Here is a 21400-nt window from a genome sequence, read left to right on the forward strand (position 1 = left end):
GAGCTCCAGGCAAAAATCCAAGTGGACATTTGAGAAATCATGCAGGCTCCTCATAGACAGATGCCAGTGGCTAAAATTAATCCCAGGTCCCAAGAACTATAGTATGAAGCAGCAGGGCTAATCGCCATAGCAGCATTTGGAACATGTTGGATATAGGTTAAGTGGCTTCTGGGAAAATTAACCCTGGTGTGAGTGTGTGTTTGTGTCTGTGTGCCCTGAGACAAACTGGCTCCCTGTCCAGGGTGTATCCTGTCTTGTGCCTGTTACTTGCCAGGAAAGGCTTCGGCTCTCCTATGACCCTGTATTGGATAAAAGGTTTAGAAAGTGGATGGATGGATATAGGCTGGGATCTCTTAGAGATGACGGTATTTATATCTATCCACATGCCCAATGACTATTCCCCTCAAACACTACTATTGAATGGTTATGAAACACAGGGGATAAGTAAATAATTTCACATTCAGCTCAAAACTGAATGAGTGATCACTTGTGCATGGACCTTGACTACTTCATCACAGTTATAAATTACTTTCAGGAGGAATGATTGTATCATTTGTGAATAACATTTGCTGGAATTGAAGTTTCCTATTTGATTTTAATTTGCTGCTTATCAGGTCTTAACCGGTGTTAAGTGTGTAGACATTAAGTAACATCAAAAAGGCAGATTTAATCTTTTAAAAATCGTTTAAGTCCCCTTCTGTTTTTTTTTATAACCTGTCATTTTAAAAAAATGTAAAAGCACACATTCAGAAATAAAGAACAATACAGTACAATAATTTGAAAGTGATGTAGATTGGATACACAACTAAGAAATGAGAGTATTCTAAAAAATTGGGGAAGCTGTCTTATTGGATAGTATTAGCCAGATCCCAGTTCGTCAGATATTAAGTATTAGACATTTCAACAGTTCATATACTTTAAAAGAAAACAAACGTTTGTTCTGAGGGATGTTATTATGTAAGAATGACTAATGTTTCTTAAGGATGGATCCAAAGGAAAGCACAGCGCCAAGACAATATTGTTAATCCCATTCACAATTTAGAATTTTGTTTCAGTTAATATCTATGTGGTTCAGCCTTTTTTGTCTCTGCCTAAAACAAAGCAAGAGCACACAACTGCTGTTATACAGTACACATATCCCAAAATAAACAGAAAGCACTTGTGTCCGTGCTGGAGTTCCACATAACAGAGCCATTTGTAAGATTACAATTCTCTGACCTTGCAGTTTGGCACATAGTGATTGCTCATAAAAATAACAGAACAGCGTTAAAGCTGGTAGAACAGGCACCAGTGAAAGGTAAGTAGGGCATATCGTCAGCAACTGCACTTTTTTCCTCTCGTAATAAGGAATTCAGAATGGAGTTCAAGAGGCAACAGCACAGTTGCCGAAAGAGCACCATTAATATCAGACCGCCAGAACTAGGCCACTGGAACCTGCAGCTGCATCAACTTCACATTTTCTCCACTGTTTCAAAAATAAACTGTGAAGCTTTCCTCCTTTTTCCCTCAATGTGGATAAAAAGCAGGGGTATATACAGCATAATCCCATTTAAAATGACAGTAAGTACAGTAAGTAGTCAAATTAACTAAGCTCGACATTGAGGTTAGATCAGTAATACTATTTACAGGAAAAGCGAGCTATGTAGTGGCAAAATGTTGCCCCTAAAGCAGCGGAGAATATTTCTATGACTTTTTCTAATTATTTACATTTTGTGGCAGTTAGGTAGCAATTAGGAGTGAACCTTATAATGCTATGTCCAGTCTTGTTTTGATCATTTTCACCCCCCATTTCGGAATACCTATTTCAGCTTTCAGGTCCCACAATTCTTCCCAGACATGAGTAAAAAGATCTTATTGCTGTCTGCTGTACTCATTTTCTGTTTTAACATATTGGCCTATCGCGTATTTGGGGCCAGAATTCTCTGATTCGACAAGGGGCAGTGTGCTGGAATGAGGCGATGCTCTTGCGGACCAGTGCAAGTTTGCTCTTTTTTGATGCAAGTTTTCACATTTCTGAATTTACATGTTGTTTAAACCAAGAGCTTTTGTTAGTGTTTGTAATGCCTACAGCAAGCTGAAAAGCATGACACCATGCCACGAAATGTCACTGGCAGCTCGTCTCTTAAGGGTGGTGAATGTATTTGCTCTGTCTCCTGGAAAACAGCATTTTTCGTTAAACCAGAAAAGGTGAAAATGGATGATAAGGTTCTCTGAAACATAGTTTTGCGTGTCAACCTCCCGGTGTGAAACTAACCCCTAACTACAACTAACTATAGTCCCGGCACAGTGGCATAGTGTAGTCTTGTCCTCTAAGAGTTTGAATTCTTTTGTTTTTCAAATGACGTTTTTTGTTTTTGCCCATATTGTCCACTTTCTGGTTTATAATTTGATATTTGTATTTACATTTTGTTTTTGGACCACTGGGTATGTCTGGCAAGTATACTATACATATGCATGTATCTAAGATAAATTAATCAAGTTGAAATGATTTTAATATGGGTTTTTAAAATGGAAACAAAGTGGATAGATGCAAACCGGTTTTTATCTTGAGCTGGATTAGCTATTATGTATAAAGTAATAGCTCTGACTTGTTCACCTAAATTAACTAAATTAATCAGGTAGTCCAGGATCAGTGGTAATCATCAGGGTCTGTGAAACCTAGTGTTGTGACAGTGCTTTTGGATAATTATGCATATACCTTCTTATCATGATGATAGGAAGAGCAGAATGTCTAGACTTTTCATTTGCATAACCGTTATGAAGGATGTAACTATTTTGAGTTGAATTTAGCATCAAAGTTACATTACTTTTGAGACATTCCCAGCTTTTTGAGATAAACTGCTCAGTTTTGTCCTTCAAAACTGGCCTAACTAGGCCCTTGCACGTTTCGAATTTTCTAGCATTTCTATGAATTGCCGTAAAAACGGAAACCTAAAGGGTACTGTTTTAAAAGAAACGTGATTCGACGTGTTAAAAGGGATAATCTGATGTAAGTAAGTTTCCATCTAATTCCATTTTAGATTGGAGACTAAGATTGAGTTTCTAGGTTTTCTAACTGCATATAATTCAAAATTGGATTAGTGTTCAAATAATCACTTTAGCAGGAGCCTTTGAGTGCTGTTTGAGACTAGACAATAACTCTGGTAATCCATTTAATTTGGTAAAGGTTGAAAAAGACCTCTTATCATAATGATAGTTACAAAGCACCACAAAAAGTATCGTTGAAAGGCTGTAGTTGATGGAAGACCCTTAATTTTCTAAAAAAAAATAAAATAGTGTGAGCAGGTTGGAGATGTAGCCTACAAAGTACTGTTTTATCATGTACTTTGTTCTGCTGTTTAAAGAAGTCACACTTCAGATTATAATGATCCTGTAAGTGCAAATAATTTAATCCAGGCTACGTTTTGTTGTACAATGTAATTAATTCAAGGACATGCTCTTGTTGTTGCTGCCCATGCTTAAGTGAGAAATGGTTAACTGTCCGGAAGCATGGCTTGCACATAACGTTATGTTTTTATGCTGGTATTGCATTTCTGTGCACATTAAAAATTACATTGTGAGTTCTCGGAAACGTTTCTTAAAAATGCATTTGTAGTTGGGTGTGAATGAGTTGTAAATTAGTAACATTACTTTACCTTGAAATGTTTCATGTCTCTAAAATTCACTGCGTTCCTTTGTACTGATGCCTTCTTTTTTTATTTTCCAGAGCAAAGAGATAACATTTCAGCTCCAGGAAGATTTGATGAAGGTCCTGAATGAGCTGTATACAGTAAGTTTTGGGGGATTTTATTTGTTCTAATTCTGAATGTGAAAAGTCTATGCAATGGCATGTGAAATTAAATCTTCTGAGCTATCAGACAGCTTTTTTGTACTGCTAAATACAGTACCTGAGATGAGTTCCTAATCTAATCCACTGCGTATGTTAGGAAAATACAATATTTAGAAACAAAGTAGGCTCCACAGCCGAAACGTTGTTTTTCTTTTCTTCTCTTGTGACATGCTATCAGTTATCAGCTGTTAATGACAGGAAATAATGGTTCATACATATAGGATGAATGCTACAAAAACACTTTAAATTTTGTTTGTTTTTAATGCAGATGTCATGCTGGTGGACCCAAAGTCTTAAGATAAAATACACTTTTTGCAGTTAAAATATCTAAGCTTTCAAGGCTGTATAATCATACACCCCAATTTATAGGTGCCAAGAACTCTGATCTGTACATTTTGTTTCACGTCTAAAAAAAAAACACTGAGCTGTAAATCTGTGGTGTCGAAAGGTTTGCATCAACAGATCTATGACCTTGAAGTCGCAAGTCAGTTAAAGTACCAATCAATAGTTAATTCTCTTAGTTTAATTGCAGCTGTCAGGGTGCATATAATACTGAGGGAGATTCACGCTTGTGTCATACAGGTGTCACAAACACTTAAATGAAATGCAGATTTATGCACAGGTAGTAGACTGAAATTAATGCCCACCCCTTTGTCCAGAAATTTTCTTTTATGTTATCAAGTCTTATATTTAAAAATAAAACATTTAACGGTGATTTGGTAACCTATTTCAAAATGTAGACCTTTTGTAAACATTTAAAATAGCATTGTTATGAGGGTGAGGAGGTACTTACGCAAGACCTGTTTGTCATCATCCATGAATTGTAATTGTAAAGGAAAGGACATTTAAGGACTCAGTTAAGTATTGAGTGTTTTCATTGTTTAGGTACAATTGCTGCTTCACAGTGCTTGGGCCCTGGGTTCAATTCCAGACTTGGGGTGCTGTGTGTGTGGAGTTTGTATGTTCTCCCTGTGTTTGTGTTTGTTTCTTCTGGGAACTCTGGTTTCTTCCCTCAGTCCAAAGTCATACTGGTAGGTTAATTGGCTTCTGGGTGTGTGCCCTGAGATGAGAGATACTTTATTGATCCCGTGGGGGAAATTGCAGTGCAACGGCAGCTTAGCACAGTCAACATAGCACAGTGTAAGAAAATGATACGATAATACAACAATGCAGTACAGTCAGTGAGAAGTGCAGTAAAAGTAAAAAATGGATTACACAGAGTTGCTCACAGTACAAAATATACAAAAACAGACCCGAAAGTACAGTACACAAAAAGTTGTATTGCACATTATAAATATATTGCACAAATTCCTAGCATATATTGCACAAAAAAACAGTTGTAAACAGGAAAAAAAATGATGGACTGGCTTCCTGTTCAGGGTATAAACTGCCTGGTGTCAGTTGCTTGCCAGGATAGGCTTCAGGTCTCTCGTGACCATTGGAAGAAGTGGTTAGAAAATGGATGTTGACATTGATATTGGGTTCCTCACTGTTATTGAGTAACCACGATACTCCCCTCATCTCCCATCCGTTCCGCCACTTTGTGTCGGTCTACAGGCCCTGGCTCACCTCAGGTTCAAATAGAGGCTCACCAGTCCACCAAGGGGAACCTGGGATGGATCGTAGAGTGTTTAACCTGGCACTCATGATGTAGCTGTCAATCAGTCTCTCTTTGTCTAGAGACAGTTACTAGGTTACTAGACAGTAACTTAGTCAACACAGCGGAGTAAGGCAGCTGGGATTCTTAAGGCCAGTTATACTTAAAAACGATGGAAAACTATAGCGTGGTTATTTTTGTACCTTTTTGTTTTTTTGTAAATCATTTTCTTGAACTAAGAGCATTTAAGTAAACAGACTTCCACTTTTAGTTTTTTGTTTCTTAGGACTTCTGTGACCAATCCTGGACTTACTCTACTGGGTAGCTTAGATTTACAGTATTACAGTTTTTTAGTGGGAAAACAAAGCAGCACTGCAATTAATGTTATACTTTTTTGATGTTCTGATCATCCCTTATTTCAATTGGATTAAGATGTAAAGAGGTATACCAAATTACAAAAAATAGCTGATTTTTTTCTGCTGTAAGTATTTGTTTAACAAATGCAATCGTTTTAATGTTATCATTTTTTACCAATTTAATACATTTCCTATAGTTTTTCCTGGTGAAAAAAAACGACTGTACAAAACATTATGCCCCTTTTCCTTATCTTCTGAAGTTTCCCATTCAGCGTGTAATTACAGGGTGAAAAAGGTGTTAATAGAAAAAATGCTGTTTAAAAACCTGCACAACACATTCTATGGCTGTTAACTTACTGGCTTCGTAGCACTTGATGACAGTTGTGCCATCATTGGTAAAATGTCATCCTGCTTTAAAAATGTCTAAACTTTTCTCTAATTTCTTACTATTTTGCCATATTCATAGTCTGTACCACAGTTTCTTAACTGTGCACTGCAGCAGATGTCAACCTGTGATAAATTGACAATCATGCATGATTCAGCACTGGTTTAGTGCGCCTTCTTTTTCCAATAGCTCATGCCCGCTGTGATCCTCTTATAATGGAACACCCTGGATATCTGAGGATTTGTCACATTTTCAAAACAGTAGCAATTTTGTATGACTACCTTTTTGTCATACTGTTCTACGTCCTCATCAGTAAATAAATTAGGAATATTTACAGACAAGAAAATGGTGTTCTGCACTACACCTGGATTTAAGAACATAAGAATGGGTGCAAAGGAGAGAAGATTATTCAGTCTGTCCAGCCTGTTTGGTAGTAAGTAGATCATGGATCTGCTTCTAGCAAGGATCGCACCCAGCTGTTTGTTGAAAGAAGCCAGGGCTTCAGCTTCAAGAATATACTTGGGTACCTTGTTCAATACCTCTACAACTCTTCATGTAAAGAAGGGCCTTCTCTTCTCAGTTTTAAATGCACTTCCATACAGTTTCCACCCCTATCCTTCGCTCTCCATTTGATCAACTCCCTCTGCCCTAGAAAAGCAGGCCTTTTTATTTGTGGCTGTTACAGTCTCTCTAAACTGAATAAATGATAGGGTTGTCATGCTGTACTCTTGTCAGTACAGTCACTGCATCTTTGTTAGGCTATGCTTGTACTGAAATGGAAGACTGCAGTTCTACAAACTGGAATTAATTCCGACGTGCGACTTTGTCTGACCACCACTGCTGTTATACAGAGGTGATTTTATTTTCACTCCTTCGCCTCGGCTTGTTCCTTCATTCACTGTTGAATTTGCCTGCAGGTTGTTTTTGTGCAGCATCTCTTTGTATCGTATGGAAGGTGATAATTAAATAAAAAATGGACAGCATTTTCTGTATTGATTCAACTACAGTCATTCATCTTTTGTTAAAGTTTTGTTAAAGGATAAATTAGCTTAATACAGTGGGTGGCGTTATGAGTTATAGATAAGATCACTTTATTGGCCATATACAATTTCTAGTATTAGGAATTTGTCTTTTCGCATACCCCAAATTTCTCTCCATGAGACACACAGACAAGGAGAGAAGCTGGGGGTCAGAGTGCAGGGTCAGTCATTTATTCGGCGTCCCTGAAGCAGTTGGGGTTAAGCGCCTTGCTCAGGGGCCCAACGGAGTAGGATTCCTTTGCTGGCTGCAGGAACCGGCAACCTTTCAGCCACAGACGCAGATCCTTAGCCACAGAGCCACCGCTCCGCCCCAATAATACTACAATAATGCAAGACATACATCAGGTATCGTCATATCCCTCAAGATGAAGATGTTTTGTTTCATTGCATGATAGAGGGCAGAGTCAGTAGTCAGCTGTGAGTGGATACAATATTTTATTTGGATTTTGTAGCTTCAAGTCATGTACTAAATGGTGGCAGTGTCCACAGTGGACATTAACAATTCTTGACAGCTCACATTTTAGTTGGCGGAACAGAAGTGATATGTGTTAACCACCACACACGCTGTACATGAGGAATGGAGCAAAACAATGAAAGAAAAAAATGCCTTTGTGAAGAAATACAGATCAGGAGAATTTGTGAAGGGGAATCTATACCATTTATGCATCTTTAATAGTCAGTCATCTTCATAGAAAAAAAAAGAAAGTGGAGTTCTAACCTTAGTTAAATTTTTAGTTTCACTTATCACCCAGCACATTCATATCAGAATGACACTGATATGTATTCTGTTGTGTATTAATATGATCATATTGTAGTATTATTAAATATCTTCTATCTTATAAATGAAACAATATATTCTGTTTTCATAGATAGTGTTATTATTGTAGTCTACCAAAGATCAGTATTTTGAAGGGTTTCATAGTTAAAATAGGGAAAATAGTTTTCTACATTTACCACCATCTTGAGTTGGGCGATTCATCATTTGAGTTTCTGCACTTCAGTTGACCATATTGGATCTAGTTTCACAGTACTACTTTTTTAACAGGCATGACAGTGTTTAAGAAAGCCACATATGCGAAGACTAAAGTGCAATGCTGATGATCTTTTTGTCAAAAGAGCCACAGAGAATTATATACAGCATGGCAGCTTATTTCAGTTCACAGAAACAAAAAGGATTCCTGCAGAAATTAATAACAAACAGACGTAGTCGTACAACATTAGGTGCTTTGGCTATTGTCAATTTCAGAACTTGTTGTTAATGTACCAAAGTCTAATAAAAAGGGTTGATTGATGTCACTGGAGCACAGTTTTGGGGTTTTTTTTGCTTCTTATTGCAGGTGCAGGTGGACACATTTCTAGTTTCTTGCACCATGAAACCTTAAACGGCATCTTAAATAAGCACATTGTTAATTGATACACAACGCTTTCAATAAAATGTTCAAATACGCAGTATATTTTTTAAATCAGTGCATTTGGACTTGGTGGGGGAAAATTATTTTCTGTGAGTTTTGCCATGTATGTTTCTTTTCTTTGTTATTTAGTTCATGACACTCAAAGCCTTCTCGTGATTTGTTAGAAGTGAAATTACAGGACAGGCTCAGAAGGCAGCTATTACTGTACTTGAAAAGGCTAATGATAAGTTGCTGGGATAGTTTCCTTCCACAAGCCTTTGGCATTCTTTTCAGTCACTGCTGTCATATGGTTTGTGACCTTTAGGTGGTTGTGCTGCAGGGTGAAAAAAAGACTTCAAAGTTGAGAATACAGTCTCCCAGTTTCTCCCATAGGTATTTTATGAAACTACAAAGAAGGACGGGTAGGCTTAACAGCTCTTTATTTTTAAAAGATTTCCCTAATTTTGTGACATACTTAACTTATGTCTGAATGGAGAGAAGAATGTTGCGGACAAACCTACACTGCAGTTTTGTTTTCACTTATGTAAAGTCAAATAAGACCTGACTTCTGACAAGTTCTTTTTCGTATTTTAGGTTAAACCACAGAAGTCGTAATGTTCGCATTATTTAGGTTGTCAGTATACCTTTTTGAATAATGAAATGTGTGTTTTAATAGACAGTCAATATGATTTGAACTTTTATGGCATACTCCTTCCAATGTAAAGCTATTTGTGTAAGTTATTATCCTTTATATACATAAAATACTTGGTATGCAGTTTACTGGATTCTTTACTCATATTTGAACTGTGTGCACCAGTATGCTGTTTTTTTTTTCATTTAGCAATGCTGTGGGTCTTTGCGATTCTGCCCAGGAAACCACAAGTCATAATTTAAAACAGGATGCTTTGCACTTGGTCAGACTCTGACCAAAGAGCATCTTTTTAGTTTTGTGTATCCGTGTCAACATCTGCTGTATAGTCACTGACTGCTCCATTCCTGTAATTTATTTAACAAATATGAATGGCTGTAGTATTTCCTGTTGCCATTGTGGAACATAGCACTGTTTATCTGTTTAAAAAGTTCCTTTAAAGCCTGTTCCTTTAGGTTTTCATGTATTGCACAGTGCCTTGGCGTATACACATCCTGGACCCATTAGAAAGAACAACACTTTAAAATTGGAATTTTTGTATCACTGTATACACGTGTCCTGTTTGGAATTAACAGTTGTTTAAGACTTGCCTTTAAAACTACGACTGATATTTTGTGCAGGGCAAATGACCTCCTACTGACATGGTGCTCCAACGTGTCCACCTGTTGAAGCCTTTCATCTTGTGATGCTTTGCAAGCGTTATGGTGCCTTTTAAGAAGGCACCAGATGGAGGAATCGTTTATCTCTTACAGATGTGATTACAAGTCTGCAAACTCCTGTGAAGTCAGATGAGTCTCTGTTTCGCAGAAAGCCCTGGGCCAGTAAAGTCCAGTCTGCCCTGCTCACACTCTGCCACTTGTGCACTGTTGCTTTAGGGGACTCTTATTCTGCCTAGTGCCATTACTCAGGTCCCATCCAGCCATGTGATTTCACCAGCTTTCTAAGTGGAAATCACAATCCTAGATAAGGATAAAGGACGATACCTTGGACATAGGGTGACCGTGTCTTTTCATGTCCACTGACTCTTCGAGAGACAGAATCTTTTCATATGTAAACTGAAAACTCACCTTTTTGCCAGAGCCCATGTCTGATTGCCCTGCCTTCTCTCTTATACTGTATGTTGTTTTTTTTCTTTTCCTTTTTATTGTATGATGTTTGGCTTTTTCTTTATCACTACTGTAAACACAGTGTCCTTGGGTTTGGTAAGGTCCGTTCTTTGTTTTTAAGTTTTTTATTTCACGATGAACTGATCTACAAATACAACATAATACAAAATAAGAAGAATTTACTGCTTTCATCTTTTGTGTTTCGGTTATATGATGTATTTTTGGTTTATCAAATTAACTATTTACATTACGCCAGCAGACATGAGAGGTTACATTTAGAAATATAGTCAGGAAAAACACGACAAATAGCCAACAATCTAAAAAAAAGGCTGTTTTTTCCTCTTTCACAGAACAAAATCAGGTGTCAGTGGGGCTATAAACCCAATCCAGGCTTGCCAGTATTTGCTAAACCTTTCCACTTGTAACCTAAGAGAAAAGGTGATCTTTTCCATTATATAAATCTTCGCCACAACATTGATCCACTGTTCAGGTGTTGGGGGTTCTTTAGTAAACTGTTTTCTTGTGATAGTTTTATTACTGGTAGCTAAAAGCATTCCTAGTATATATATATATATGCTTTTGTGAGGTGCTTTCTTAATAAAAGTTCTTCTTCTTCCTCTTCCTCCTCTTGGTGTTGTTGTTTTCGTCGTCATATACTCTGTCCTCTGCAGGGGCTGTACATCTTGGTTAGCTGACAGGGAGTGTGATGTACAGTATCCTGTGTCCAAGTCTTACTGTGGTGTAATATGTGACTCGTCTTCCCTGCACGCAGGTCATGAAGACGTACCACATGTACCACACCGAGAGCATCAGTGCCGAGTGCAAGCTGAAGGAGGCGGAGAAACAGGAGGGAAAGCAAATCGGGCGATCGGGAGACCCTGTCTTCAGCATCCGCATGGAGGAGAAGCACCAGAGACGCAGCTCTGTCAAGAAAATCGAGAAGATGAAGGAGAAAGTAGGAAGCTTCGCCTCACATTAAGACAAAGTGCAGTTCCACTGGGGCCTAACTTGACCAGTTTCTTCGGCGGACCCCTTTTGTTAGTTTGTTTCACAGAATGATGGAGGATTCATGTCATCAAACTGCCTTACACACTTTCCGAACAATGGTAGAGCAGAACACTTAAAGTATGGATCAGCAGCATGAGTCATTGGTCATTCTACATTTTTAGATCTCGCTGTAAAGAAATGACTAAAGAGAATGGCTTTCTTGGCAGTGACTAATGCTGTTTTGATCGTCGGGGAAGGAGGAAGTTGCTAAAAGACTGGCTAGTCTATTCCAGCATCCTGGAAGAGAGACCTTTCCTCCTGAGGAGAAATGAGTGTTAGGGGATGACTTGTGTTCTCAGAACTCCTATTATCAATTGCCTCCCCATGCTGAACCACCATAAAGCCATGCAGAACCAAAAAAGGGAACAACAGTGCGTTAACCTAAGAGATGTTTGTTTGAGACAGTTTTTTTTTCCAGTGGCCAGTAAAACATCAGACATCCACGTGTAGCCCAGCTCACTCTAACTTTATTCCAGTACCAAGATACTTATGTTTCTCTGAGTGACATATTTACAAGTCTTGAGGATCTTCACAATTTGATCTGATCTAGCATATTGACAATAGTACCTAATAATCTGATTTAGCTGTGATTTCTCACTTAATCCTGTTTTAAAACAATACAGGGATATTTCAATAAGTATAATAGCATAGGCCATCTGAAATAATATTTTTTATATAATAGTTATGATATAAGCAAACCATTTCTCAGCATAATCCCCTGCATAGAAATACATTTGTCTTGTCTTCCTGTATGTTATGCTTTTCGTGCACCAAAGAATTCTTTCAGTTCATGTCATAGCCTATACAGTACAGATTGAGATAGTAATAATCAGCTAAACCGGTTTCTTGCAATATTGCATGATTGGTGAATTTAAGAACACCAGTCATGATAACAATTTAAACTTGAGAAGTGAGAAGTAATAAGTCATGTAAGAAGTCTTACATTAAATCAAGCTCCATTTTAAAGTCACCAGATATACTACTGAGAGTTTAATTTTGAAATACTTTTAAGAAGAGTTTGAAACATTCTCTAGTGAAATTCAGGATATATATATAGATAGGAGAGTAATGAGTGTTACATTTTGATGACTTTTTGAAGACCTTTTGTCATTTTTTTTGTCATTTCAATTGTTGCTAAAACCATTATTACTGTAAATAAGCACTGTCAAACCATAAACTCTTGACTTCAGCCAAAGTTAGGTTCATTTCATATGGCTTAATAAGACAGTGTGAGATGGATTATGTTCTTTTCCTAATTTCCAGTTATCCAGTATCAGATTTTGCACTCATTTGATATTGGGAGGCATTGAAAAATGTACCTAAATGTAAATGTACCTACATTTTCAGTCCATTTTTTAGGCTTTCCAACCATTTGTAAGCATTTGTCAGATTCATGCAGTTTCTTTGACACAGTGTGGATAATTCCCTATGATATTTATCACTAGTCTGGTGTATTTCCATGTAAAAGAAATAAACTACTATATGGTGTTCCTTGTATACTCTTTTCCTGACATGCTGAATGTTGGAACCCTGTGTGGGAAATCTGTTCAGAATTTCAAATGCTCAGGTAGGAGTCTTGCGTCATGATAGTAAAAGTGAACTTTGATTTCTAGACAGCTAGAAACAATTACATTCTTTCCTTCTTGAAAATCAAGAAAAATGAAAACCTTTCTGGGCCCCGATTAAGGAACAAGTTGGATTGCCACATATTTATCAGGTTTTTATATAGGAAACTCATAAAATGGTTTTATCATTTCAATAAAAGTCTATTGTTATCGGACAAAAACCAGATTCAGATGTCATTAAAGGTCTTTTTTAATGGTTTAATGGTCATTTATGTCTTTTTGTTTTTGTCAGCGACAAGCCAAGTACTCCGAAAACAAGCTGAAATCTATCAAAGCACGGAATGAATACCTCCTGACTCTGGAAGCGACAAACTCTTCTGTTTTCAAGTATTATATTCACGATCTGTCTGATTTAATTGATGTAAGTATTGGAAGCCCTCTTGCTGATTTATTTTTAGTAAAGAGTTGCAATAAACTGAAGAGTGCGAATGAATTGTACCAAAATAGACTTCAGGGTTTTCTTTTTCTAATGTTTCAGAAAAAGAAACATTTTCCCAATGAAAGAGCTCATGACCTTCTCAGAATGTTTTATTGTTATACTCTTCTGCGTAGTATCAGCACTCACAAATCATAAGTCCAGCTTCATTATGTGAAGGATGTTTTGAGAACATTTACTCCAGTATCAAAAAAGTATTACCAGTTATGCTTCCCACTCTAGAGGTGGATGTCTTTTAGCGTTTTGTAATTATAGTGTTTTAACTTCGTGATACTTTTTCTACTTTTATTGACATTCCATTTTATCAGAATGGGTATCATGAAAAAAACTTCTTTTTTTTTAAATACGATTGTATCAGAACTGTGTCAGGCCCTATGCATGTATCAGATGTTATTGATCCTCCTATGCTCTTTAGAACATTTTTAAGATTAAAACTGTTTAGGTGCTCCTTAAGTAAAGAAAATGTAATGAGTATTGATTCTTACTGTTCTTAGACTGATCTGTTCACATTTGAGTAAGGGATAATGTGTTTTTTTGCAATTATATTAGCTGGGTATTCCCATCTATAAGTTTATCTGCACCCCACCCCAGTACCAATTGATAGGTTAAAGTATTCAGCAGTCCTTTATACAGCACTTGGCATTTAACGGAAAGAGTCCTTGCCGAAGGATATACCAGTTACTGTTAAAATATAGTATTATCCTTCTCTGGCCAGGCTTAGATGAGTCATTGGATACTCCCTTAAAGAACTATTTTCTCTTTTAAGATGAACCTGGCTTTATTCCCTTTCTTTACTTAAAAAGTGTCACATTGGTGTCATATGAGACTGTAAATTGAGTACAAAGAGAGAGAATACAGTAACTTACTGTAGGTTATTGGCAGGTATGGAAATCTTTGCCCTAAGGTTTTTGCTTTGAAAGTTGGCTCCACATACTGCTTCAAAGTAGGAACTACTCAAGATCTTTTTACTACAATACTTCACTAAATGATTCATGCAGCCTGAATGACTCACTCAGATTAGTGAGTTGCCAAAGTAGGTATAAATTATACAGTACATCTGTAAAAATATTCTAAAAACCTAAATTATTAAATCATTTCTATTGGAGTGTAGTGAGTTGATTTCTGCCTCGTGCCATAAATACTCTAAATACACAGAGGCTTCAGAACACAATGTCATCCGGAGTGTCACGCCTACCTGTGTGATTCTAAAACTAAATATAATAGAGCTAGTTCATCTGTCCATTTTCTGATAGCACCTAGAATTCAGGGTCGTGGGGAGCTGGGGTCTATCTTGGCAAACAAGGGGCGCAAGGCAGGATACACTCTGGTCAGGACACCAGTCCATCGCAGGGGCACACAGACACAGACAGGCACACGCTCACACCGGGCCAGTTTTCCCAGAAGCCACTTAACCTGGACTGTGGGAGGAAAGCAGAGCACCAGAGGAAACCCACACGAACACGGATAGCACCCCAGGTCCGGAATTGAAACCTGGGCCCCAGCACAGCGAGGTAGCAATACTAGCTACTGTGCCACCATACTGCCATTATAGAGCTCTTATAATATTTCATGTTTAAAGAGGATTTGAGGTTGTGTCCCTTATTTCTCATAAGTTCATAGAAATCAGTATGATGGGCTTTAACGTCAAACATGCAAGGCACTTTTTCATTTAGTTTTGCCTTTTTTTTGCCTAATCACTTCATGTTGCTGGTTGGTAGTTTTAGAACATAGAGCACTGTACTGTGCTGGAATTACTGTACATCATCAAACAGCGTATCCTCGTAGTTTTACCTTGAGACATTTTTTTTTTGCTTGTCGTGCTTTGAAACAGTTTAAAAGAGAAAGTTAATGAGCGTTATGTCTACCAGAAGTCACAGCCAGCAATAGCAGCATTAAAATTCATTTTTTTAATCAGCTTCCTCAATACACATTTGCAGATGGAAAGACACTGTGAAAGCAGCATTAATTAGTTTGGCATCTGATTATTCTCGAGTTTTTTTTTAAAGCAGTAGAATGGCTTTGCGCTTTTCTGATACCTGGTTTGTAAGAGCCTACATGTTTTTTACATGTTCATATTTTATTTTATTTTTTCTCAGCCTTGCTTTGCAACATTTGTAGGTCACTTTAAGGCATTACTCGGTTTAAACCTGGGAAATCAGTTAAATTAAATTTAAGTAATTTAATTTAGGAGATATGAATGAAAAGAGAAAGTCTACAGTATTCAGGGACCAGAGCTGGGGAGACATGCATAACAAAATATTTGACAATACGCTTTTATAATGAAACCATTGGCAGAGTTTTGAAATAGAAGCACTGGTGTATTACTAAAGTGTCATCTTGTTTTCACTAACTGATGAAAGTACACCATTGCATTAGTATGCAACCATTCAGATCACTACCTAATTCAGAATTCAACAGCCGCTCCCATCCCCATAAAAGTGAACTCTGGGATACCGAGTGTGACGCCACCTGCAAATCTGAGGTCATGGATCTCTCCTGGAATAGAGTGACTTTCTCTCTTCAGTTGAGGGGGGAACAGTTGCCCCGAGGGGAGGAGTTTAAGTAACTTGGGGTCTTGTTCACAAGTTGAGGATAGAGCAGATGTGAGATTGACCAGTGGATTGGTGCAGTGGCTGCAGGAATGCGGACTCTGTACCGAACCATGGTGTTGAAGCGGGAGCTGAGTTTTTCAGATGAAGCTCTCAGTTTTCCGGTCGATCCGGAACTCTCCGGATCTTTCCGGTCGATCCAGTCTACTCTCAACTCGTGAACAAAACCCCAAGGCACTTCAACTCCTCCACTTGGGGCAGCCGTGACCCCCTTAGGTGGAGAGAGAAAGCCACTCTTTTCCAGGAGAGGACCGTGACCATGGGGAACCATGGGAGCTGCGTATCCCAGAATTCATTTTTATGGGGATTGGGGAAAGGGAAGTCTGGTCTGCCCTTTCCATCCTCACCTATGGTCACAGGCTGTGGGTAGTGGCCGAAAGAATGAGATCACGGGAGTGAGGCAGAAATTAAAATTAAGTAGGGCTGCTGGGTTTCCCCCTTACTGTCCATGACAAGTCGAGGAGCTCGGCAATCTGGGACGACCTTGGGGCAGAATTCCTGCTCCTCCAGATCAAGAGGAGCCAGTTATGGTGGTCCGGAGATCCAGTGAGGATGATTCCTGGGAGCCTCCAGCTGGAAGTGTATTGGGTACAGCCCACTGGGGAGAGACTCTAGGGCTGGCCTGGGGACGCCCTGGGAGTCCCACAGGAGGAGCTGGAGACTGTTTATGGGGAAAGGGAAGTCTGGAAGTCTGCCCTGCTCAGCCTGTTACCACCGCAGTAAGCGGTTGGATAGATGGATGGAATACATATTGTTCTTCGGATCCACGTTAGTCTAGCTGGCAGGCCACTGCACATCTAAAGCAGAAAAATCATTTCAAAATACAGACTTAATTGCTCTAACCACATTGTTGGCCAGACGACAGTAGGCTGTTTCTCCTCCAGATTCTCTATTATAGAGTCAGTTTACTCCACCAAGAGAATATGAACTAGCCAGCTGTTTCCTGTATAGACCGGTAGATTCATATTGTGCTTCATAGTGGCCAGCATGCCATTAGCAGGAACTTCATATGCTTCCCTCTGATCCTGACTGTAACTTCAGCAGACTCCTCAGGCAGCGCCTGCCTGCCATTATCTGAGTGGAATAGTCCTATCCTTCTTGTTCCTCATCAGAGTACTGTTTCCTGCCCCAGTGGCAGGCGGGTTAGGTCAAGGGAACTTTGGACTTGTGTGATTATGAAAGTGAGTTTGTTTTGATTAGAAAATTGCAATGATCAGCAAAGTTGCAATGATCAGCCAAGGCAAACTTGGTGTTGAGAAACATGCAGGTGCACGCGGGTAAGTAAGTGGAAGAGAAATGTGTTGGTAGACATCATAATTAAAACAGGAATTTTGTAAACAAGCACAGACTTAACGTTTCTGTAGACCCCTTCTCTATACAGTGAAGCACTATATTTACTGTAGAAAATACGATCTCCGTTTTCAAGGCGTTTGCCTTCGGATTTCTTTAAAGTCTGAAATGAACAGAATTCAGAATCTGAGCTTTTGCGTGCTTTGTGCTGTTCCTACATAAAGATTAGTCTGGTAGTCTGTGACGTTGTTGCAACGAATTGAAAATGCTGACGGGAGATTACACCTTGGCAACAGTGAGAGGTTTAGTATAGAGAAGACATGTTCTTGCAAGTGGATCTGGTGTATGAGTTAGTTGGTTGCACTTTTACTCTGCCACGGGATAGAATTTCAAATGTGTCTTGTAGGAGTGCAGCGCTTTATGCTTTGGTGTGCTTTTGCTAGGTATGATTTTGCACAGATTTGCTGGAGGAAGGCACACGTTCATTAAAATCTCTTGCAGGCCAGCATCTACTGAAGGTACATTCTACAGAGGCGTTTTTAATGGCACGTACACTAGGACAAGCAGGTTCTGTCTCAGTTGTCCATTGTCTGGTGACCGGGTATGCATGTGGTTTGTTGCAGTCTGCCCATAACGCATTGAACAGAGTAAACTGTAAACCCCAGCATGATGATCTGGGTGCTCTGGATTCTTGAAAAACACATTTATTTCTAACAAGAGCTACCTGCGACACTGCTTTCACATGGAATAATGTTCTATTTTGTAGTGTTACTAGGGAAACCTGAAAAAGGCACAATGCGCTTGCCTTTTGTGGTTTCTGTATTCCCATAAAGGCTTAACTAAAGGTTGATATTGCTGAAGGAGAATTGAATTTGACCTAGCTGTGCTTGAAATTTCATCTTTTCTTCAAAGCTTTTGTAAGACATCAGCTATGTGTTTATTTTAGTTGCCAGGGTTATCTGGTATTTTATTATATGCTCTGGTGGGCTGCTGACAATGTGTGACCTCTCATCATACACCGAAATGTGGGGAAGCAGAAAGCTAACTGGTTGGCAGCTTCAATAATATCTGTGTTGCATACAGTATATTTTGGGTGTATACAGTATGTTGCAGCACCATTTGACTAAGCTCTTTGACAAGATATCTCCCAGGCTCCTGGAATCAGTTAATCAGACAGGTGGAGTCGCTTAAAAACACAAGTAGATGCAAGGAAATCATAGGCGCCTGTGTTACAAATGCTTGCTAATGATGCACCCTTTGTTTAAAGAACTGTTAGTACTATCCCTCCACCTCAGAGTTTTCCTAATAAAGTACATAGCTGATGTTATAATCTGCTTAACCTAGATTTCACTTATCATTTATAGCAATGCCAAACATATGATATCAGTTCTGTTTGAATTGGTTAGTCAGCTCACAATTATAAACCCTATTCATTTTAAATTCAGTATCTTGTGGTTCAATGTCTTGTTGTGGATTAAACTTTATTTTAAAAAGGATTCTCTGAAGATGATGATTCTTTCCTTCTCTATGTCTAGTGCTGTGATTTGGGGTACCATGCCAGTCTGAATCGGGCGCTACGGACCTATCTCTCTGCTGAATACAACTTAGAGACTTCACGGCACGAGGGTCTGGACATCATTGAGAACGCTGTGGACAGCCTGGACCCGCGCAGCGACAGGCAGAGGTTCATGGAAATGTACCCCACTGCCTTTTGCCCTCCTGTCAAGTTTGAGTTCCAGTCCCACATGGGGGATGAGGTCAGTTCAGTGTCAAATGTAAGGAACTTTGTCCTGTGCCTTGTGCTGCATTAGGTTCTAGAATATAAGGGACTCTGTTCTGTACCTCCTACTTTAGTGGTTTATTAGAATATAAAGAACTCTGTCCTCTGCCGAATACTTCAGTGAGTTATTAGAATATAAGGAATATAACGTACTCTGTCCTATACCTTGTACTGCATTAGGTTTTAGAATATAAAGAGCTCTGTACTGTACATCATACTGTAATGGGTTAATGGAATCTAAGCAGCTGTGTCCTGTACCTGCTACTGCAGTGGGTTATTAGATTAAAAGGAATACAGTATAAGAGACTCTGTCCTGCACATCATACTGCACTCTGTTGTTGTATAGATAGATACCATAGTCCCTGAGAGCAGTCTTCAGCCCCATTGCTTTGGTCTTGCCTCCTTCTCTCTGTTTTTTGCTCTTTCCCATGATTTCTAGCAGCACCAACAAGCATTGATGTTCACAGCAACACTGCAGTTTTTGTTGAGCTTTTTATTAAGGTGACATCTTGACAGTTGCAATCAGTTGGTCTTGGTATGGAAAGAAGATTGAATTGTTTAACCAAGACAGTCCATGATAGATTTGACAGCTGATGGGGAGTAATTTCTGAGTCTATGAATATAAATATTCTGTGTGTTCTCATCTAATGGTTGGTATCAGTGATAAGGGAGACTCGTCAATCTACAGTATTTTTTTCAATTCATTGTTGAAAAAGTTATTGTAATGTTGGCAGAGTGGGTAGTGAGAGCCGAATATATGATTTTGAAATTAGATTATTAAAGGTAAGTTATTAAAATGTAGTTATAAGAAGACCTTTTTTATGCAGATACCGATTCTTGGTGCTCCGAGTCATTGGTATTCGTACTGTATTGTAATCTACTACTGTATTTTGAAGTTTTAATGTACTTGGATTATTTTGTAAAGCTGTAGTTGTAGTCTGTAGTTGTTCTTCAGCTTGTACTTGTATTTACAGGGATGAAAGTAGATAAAAATCTGCTACAGGTAAAAGCTCACCTTTGTAAAAGAGTGCCCCCCTCTTATCCTGTCAGGTGTGTCAGATCACTGCCCAGCCACCTGTCCAAGCAGAGCTCATGTTGCGGTTCCAGCAGTTGCAGTCCCGCCTGACGACACTTAAAATCGAGAATGAAGAGGTAAGACGCAACAGACGAGCCCTCCGAGCTTGTGTGCTCTTTCATCGGGCGTACTGTATCAGCAAGCCCCGACTGATGCCTTCAGGAAAAGAAAAAGACACTTTTCCCTGTTTGGCATTCCATTTGCTTGTGTTTCAAAGGGGAGCTGCAAAGCTATTTTCATATTTTGAGGTTAGAAAGAATCAGCATTGATGAGTACATTTCAAACCACAGTAAAAGTAATATGTACACGGTAATTTAGAAAACCTCCAGTTCACAAAATATACAAAATTTCCAGATATGTGCAGTGCCATGTCCTGCGATTTAAAAACGAGGCAACAAAATGTCCACTGAGCAAAAACGGCCCTATGACATTGTAAACGAGCAGGCTTGTGAGTACATCTCTTTTAATCCAGTAGGAATATTGCTCTCGATTTCTGAGGTGGTTTTAATAGCTGATAAATGGAACTTGTTAACTCTGCAGGCAGATCAAGTTGGAACATTTCTGCGGTGAAATGTCTGCCGCACTACAGTACCTGTACTTATTCGCTCGTCCATCACAGTACATCAGTCACCACAGTGACTAGTGAGTAGGAAGGGCCGCGAACTCGAATGCAGGCTTGTGACACCATGGCGGCATTCAGTACTTTCTCAAAATATACCAAAGGTTTTGTGGTTAATTCAAATTTTTGTAATTTATTTTTTTCTGTAATGTCCATGAATGTATTTTGTTACCGAGATTTACAGTAATAACCAGTCTGAGGAATTGAGACTGCAGTTCCTCTTTAATATGGGTTTGCTCCTATAATCTGTGAATGCCGCAGTGATTCCATTTGGCTTAAAATCACTTGAAACAAAGATGATCCTGGTGGGAGAATGTTCAGTGGAGTTTGACTGAAACTGTGTGAAACAGGGATTTGTTTGAACAAATAGACTGCCTGATGACTTCAGCTGTGTTTGCACTAAACATTGGATTGAAGCCGTTATTATGTTGACCAGTGTTTTTGTTTTAACATCAGCTTTTAATTACTTACTGTATGTAACTCCATGCTAATTGTGTGCAGGCCAGCTTGTTGTCATACTGGGATTCTTTATTGGGAATTGTTTTCTCTGGATTTGTCTCCTGACC

At 38.8% G+C, this 21400-nt stretch overlaps 1 protein-coding gene across 2 annotated transcripts in view; it reads left to right on the forward strand.

The window, feature by feature from the left end:
- The window catches only part of srgap1a (SLIT-ROBO Rho GTPase activating protein 1a), a 143965-nt gene that overhangs the window by 69869 nt on the left and 52696 nt on the right, over positions 1-21400 (forward strand). For both annotated transcript variants that reach the window (XM_088646689.1, XM_088646690.1), the window contains exons 4-8: positions 3707-3769; positions 11126-11308; positions 13258-13386; positions 18896-19117; positions 20191-20292. In XM_088646689.1, the coding sequence (XP_088502815.1) occupies positions 3707-3769; positions 11126-11308; positions 13258-13386; positions 18896-19117; positions 20191-20292 (699 nt within the window). The remainder of the gene's footprint in view (positions 1-3706; positions 3770-11125; positions 11309-13257; positions 13387-18895; positions 19118-20190; positions 20293-21400) is intronic.

The sequence above is a fragment of the Lepisosteus platostomus genome, chromosome 9, assembly GCF_059453375.1.
Source record: "Lepisosteus platostomus isolate fLepPlt1 chromosome 9, fLepPlt1.hap1, whole genome shotgun sequence".
In the NCBI taxonomy this organism is placed as follows: Eukaryota; Metazoa; Chordata; class Actinopteri; order Semionotiformes; family Lepisosteidae; genus Lepisosteus; species Lepisosteus platostomus.